Raw genomic sequence first — 5,613 nt, 5'->3', positions numbered from 1 at the left:
GGTTTTGTTACGACAGTCCACTCTTATAAGAGTTGGAAAGACTCAAAGACATTTCAACCTCTTCCTAGCCAGTGTTATTTGATTTATTAACGTTAGAAATCAAACTCAAAACGTGACATGTGAAATACGAGTCTGAAATCATTTCCAACTATTAGACTACCCCGTGATGGTTATAGTGTTGTGTTTGGAAGCATGTGATGGTGGGTTTGTATGTGGAAGAAGTTAGGAAAGAGGGTTGCTTTGAGATATGTTGACGTGTTTTAAAACACTGACATTGGCGACATACACTGAACCCTTCTCCTCCTTACCTTGTATTTACATAAGTGGGCCTATTGAGTTGTACTTGTGGGTTGACTATGATGTAATTACAATTCAGTCCTAATTTGTTGATCGAAATCCATTGCACCTACATCTCACATCAATTACATTCAGATAATAACAAATTCGAAATGAAATCGGACGGTTCCTCGAACCAGGAAAGGAAGGTAGAGTCGTTGTGAGGAGCATAGCATGCTAGACAATGTGCAATACCATTAGCTTGACAACACAAATGGGCAATCAAAGCTTCAATGATCCTGAGAAGTAAAGCCTTTGAATCTTTCACAATATGCCCCCACCGAACATGTTAGGAGAACTCTGGTTCAAAGATTTAACGATCTGAAGAGAATCACACTCCGTTGTTAAATTATGAAGACCATTTTCCATCGGCAACTTGCATATAGATGCGATCCGTTTTGCTACTTCCTATCGAAAGTGATGGCATGGCTTTCGCATCTCCCAGAGTGTTAGCACACAAGTGTCATTTCTTATAGTGGAAATCATAATTGCAATTTTGTGTACTTTCTGCACGATTCCGTTTATTTTAATCAGTAAGTGGACAAACATCACTTATCCGTTCTACTTACGGAAGTCTTTTAATATTTAAATTTTGACCAACATACTAAAACAATAGCGCTTTTATTTTTAATTTCACATTCAATTATTTTGTTCATTTATTTCTCTCGAGAGAAATTTACATGCGAGTAGCTAATATGAATTTACATATATTTTAATAAGTGGATTTATTTATAGATATTGTATCATATGTTTTTAAATTATCATATTAATAGTATAGTCTAACTACTTATTTGGAAGTTATTTTAAAATGATCGAAAACACTTTTTAGAAAGAATGTCTTCAAGTGCTTCTTGAAAGAAGCCAAGCCCCATGCATTTTAAATGTTTTTTCGAGATTCATTTGCGTTATACTAAGGATTGGCTCTAATAATAGTTTCATTAAAAGTGTTTTCAGTTATTTTAAAAACACTTTCCAAACGAACCCTAATTATATATTTATATTATAACATGTTATTAAGAGCACCACATTATAGTGTGACCGTCACATTAAAAAAATCTTTCTTACATACAACGAGATAAATACTACTATTGCTGTATCTTACAACTGTTGTATCCTAATTTCTAAACGATCATTATGACATTTTAACTTTCTCTTGTGAGAATACACAATTAACTTAAAAGAAACCATCCCAATAATGAGAGAAATGCCAATGAGACTTTCTTAAAGTGTGACTCTTTATGAACTCTCTTTCACTTCACATTTTAATGTCAATTTATGTGTCAATATTATAACATATTGTACCAAAAATATTAAGTAGCAGAGAATCTATAGAGTTCACTTTTTTGAGATTCTCAACATTTTTCTTGATGCCAAAATGCCTATAAGACTTGCACCAAATTTGGGAATGAAACCGAAATGCGTAAGAGTGAAGCGCTGAAAGTTGAAGCAATGGCAGCGGAAGACGGTCAGGATCCTCGCCTTGCTAGAATTTCATCTGCTATCAGAGTCATCCCGGACTTCCCCAAGCCAGGTACTTTATATATATATATATATATATATATATATATATATATATATTCATATATGCTGTTTGTATTCAATTTCTTTTGCATTGATTTTCATTATCTTACTTTTTGCTTTCTGATAAGTAAGTAGAAATGTGTTTTTCTTTGTTGGGTTCGATTCAATCGGTTTTTCGAGAATTTTTACTTGCTGTTGGGTCCAATTTGTCATTTGGGTAGTGTGTAATCTTGGGTTTTACTTGATTTCTGATCTCGAATGGAGGTTTTTGTGAGTTTGATTGTGTGAGTTGTGCTTGGCTTTCACTTATTATGGCAGGGATTATGTTCTATGATATTACCACATTGCTCCTGGATACCAAGGCTTTCAAGGACACCATTGATTTGTTTGTTGAGAGGTACAAAGATAAAGAAATCTCTGTTGTTGCAGGTAATTCAATACATGCTCTCTCACTTTTAGCCAGTTTGAATTAGTTTGTTCACAAAATTTTAACGGGAGCTCGGTTGCGCATTCTTACTTCTTTAGTAACTGTTCGTTGTATATACTGAATGTTGGGTTATGTTTATGAAGAAATTTTTCATCGTGATAGAAATATGAATGGTACACCATGTAGTTTATATACGTGGTGGGAAATTATATTTTTTAAGTTATTAATTTTTTAGTACACATATTCCACTATTGGTATAATAACACATGGTGTACCATCTGGTGTTCCAATTACCCTAAAAAATCTCTCATGTTTATAGTCTGAAGTTTTATTATGACATAATGCAGGTGTTGAAGCTAGAGGGTTTATATTTGGCCCTCCTATTGCTTTGGCCATTGGGGCAAAATTTGTGCCCATGAGGAAACCAAACAAGTTGCCTGGTAATATATCACACCTTGTTTTTTCCTCCTCTTAAACTGCATAAATTTTTGAGCTTTGAAAAGTTTCGCTGTAGCAGGGATTCGAGGGAATCACTGGTGAGTGAGTGGCTTACTGGAAGAATTAGGGTTTGTTTGGGATTGTGGTGTTTAAAAAAAAAAAAACAGCTTATTAAAAAATAATCTGAAATATTAAATATGTTTGGTAAAAAAAAAAAAAGCTTTTATAAAAAACTATTGTCAATGAAAGTAGAAAAGCAGAAGCAAGGTCTACCATGCTTCTTAAAAAAATGTTTTTTTTAAGCACAATGTTCATTTAATGAATTTTAAAATGGCAAGTATACCTCGACATGTTTTATAAAATTACAATCTTTGTCCCTACATTATTGTCTTTTACAATTATTATATCACATTAATACTATATCCTTTTTAGTCATTTAAATATTCAAAGCAATTTATATAAAAGTTTGCTAAACACTCAAATACTGTTTTTTTTTTAATTATTAAAAGCACTTTCACAAAAAAAAAAGTTTATCAAACACTCAACAACTTTATTTTACAGCAGTTTATTCTCACCACACAGCAGAAACAATTTTTTTATAAAAAACACAGCAATACAAAACTAGCCCTTAGTGTAATTTATTTTTTACCCCACCTCGTTAGATAGTCTTTGTGATGTAATTCAAAACATGATCGTTATTTAATTCACAGGATGGATTGATCATCTTTACATCTTTCCTTACAATGCAAATGTTAACTGATCCAGTTAAAGGCTAGTTTTTTAGCCATATGTTAGACATAGTGCTACACCCAGTTATGCTGAGAAGTTCTGAGTACCAGTAATGAGTGTTTATGCCCTTGAATAGTGATTTTGCATCACTGTCGATAATACAAAAAGAGTAATCTTCTCAACGCGCATAAATTAAATCAAAAGCAGACATTCATATTATGATTTTCAGTCTAGTTACACTAAATTTGCTGTTCTGACTTTAGATTAGGAAATGGTAGAAAGAGTGAAAGTTAATCTGGTAACGAATACGTAAACGCCAAAACTCACTGTTGCTTTAAAAATATCACAACGAATAAATAACGAGTGCCGGGTTAAATATCTTTTTTCCTTCAGAAAGTTTACTCCTTTGCATGGTAAGAAGTGTTATTGTATCTTGTGGCGTTTCCTAACCACCAATTGTATAAGAAATCACAAACAGTGTGGTTCTGGATGTGATAAGTTTATTTTACATTTTATTGCCCATCATGTATCATGTGCTTTCAATAAACATAGTTCTCAAGTTGGCATGTAATCTCATATGTTTATGGTTCTGCAGGGAAGGTTATTTCTGAAGAGTACTCTTTGGAGTATGGAACAGATATTATGGAAATGCACGTGGGAGCTGTAGAAGCGGGTGAACGTGCCTTGATCATAGATGACCTCATTGCAACTGGGGGAACCTTGGGTGCTGCCATCAAGCTACTTGGTAGTTTATCAAACCACAAACTTCATGTCTAAATGCTTTGGCTTGCACAACTCACATGTCTCCTTTTTTTGTTGCAGAGCGTGTAGGGGTGCATGTCGTTGAGTGCGCCTGTGTAATTGAATTACCAGAACTAAAGGTATGACAATAAAACACCCTTGATTAGTTGGTGCTGAAGACGGAATCTGGATTTCGTTGTATTTTTTGGTACTTTAGGGTGCGTTTGGTACGCAGACGGAACGGAACGGGACGGGACGGAACGGGACGGAACGAAGGTGTAATTTTTGAAAAAGACATGGGGTATATTTGTCTTAAAATGGTAAAACATTGCGTTCCACAAACGTGGAACAAACCCGTTCCGGGGGGGAGGTGGGACGCAAAAACACTCAAAATCTGTCCCGTGGAACAGCCCGTTCCACCCATTTTTGGCGCACCAAACGCGGGACGGAACGCCTCGTCCCGTTCCGTCCCGTCCCGTCCCATGTACCAAACGCACCCATGCACTACTGATGTGCTTATATGGATTGTTTCAGGGTCGGGAGCGACTGGGGGAGAAACCATTGTTTGTTCTAGTTAGCGGAGACGCATGAGCATGGTTTCTGCTGGGGCTGCAGATATTCAGAAGAGCAACTTGATTGTTAGCAGCGGCGTACGGTTGATTATCGGTTTGTTTACATTGGGTGATTGAAGAGCCAAACAAACTTGGTAGATGTATGTACTATTTACTATGCAGAAATAAGTTGCCGAAATAAGTTGTTTTTCTGTTTTCACTTATAAATCTGGTAATATTTGTTAACGGATGAATTAAACATCAAATCACCAAAGTAAAATTATCTCGGTTATCTCGTATTTCTCTCTTCCAATATAAAGAGACCTCAAGTTCGAATATTCTTTTACTTTTGATAAAAAATTAGTATTCTCGAAATGCATTCCCCCATTCTTAGATTCTTTTTAAGGAAAACTAATGAAAATACATTGAAAATTTTGAGTTTTAATGATAAGGACGAAATAAAGAGTAAAGTGAATAGTACCAGGATTGACTTTTTAGTGTAAAAATGTGGTTTTTGGTTAAAATACACAGTACCGGAAGCTTTTAGTTAAAGTTCTATTCTTTTTATCCAAATCATCAATTAGGAATTAAGCATATTGGATTTAGGCCATCTGGCTGAGACAACATTTTTTTAAGTTCTTAAGATTAATGTTGTAAGGGTAATGTAGGAAGATCAAGTTTTGTAAACTAAATAATTTGATTGTTGATAATTTGATTATTACTTAAGTGTTGATTAATATGTTTATTTCTTATTAGAGACACATCATATGGTTTATAAATTTATTCTACCTAGCGTATTATCGATGTTGTAAATATGTGGATGGTCCACATGAAGATTTTAAATTCAGGAAACACAAAATGTGTTGGAAA

General features: G+C 34.4%; 1 protein-coding gene across 1 annotated transcript; it reads left to right on the top strand.

Annotated features, from left to right (window-relative positions):
• The first annotated feature begins 1,706 nt into the window (after positions 1–1,706).
• Positions 1,707–5,042, top strand: LOC103421117 (adenine phosphoribosyltransferase 1, chloroplastic-like). Its single transcript, XM_029106843.2, has 6 exons — positions 1,707–1,867; positions 2,176–2,286; positions 2,632–2,724; positions 4,047–4,196; positions 4,274–4,332; positions 4,727–5,042. Exons 1-6 carry the CDS (start codon positions 1,753–1,755, stop codon positions 4,781–4,783), a joined length of 585 nt encoding a protein of 194 aa, XP_028962676.2. The 5' UTR covers positions 1,707–1,752; the 3' UTR covers positions 4,784–5,042.
• Positions 5,043–5,613: the final 571 nt, after the last annotated feature.

Source organism: Malus domestica, chromosome 08 (genome assembly GCF_042453785.1).
Source record: "Malus domestica chromosome 08, GDT2T_hap1".
Lineage (NCBI taxonomy): Eukaryota > Viridiplantae > Streptophyta > Magnoliopsida > Rosales > Rosaceae > Malus > Malus domestica.
This window is presented reverse-complemented; position numbering and strand designations above follow the sequence as displayed.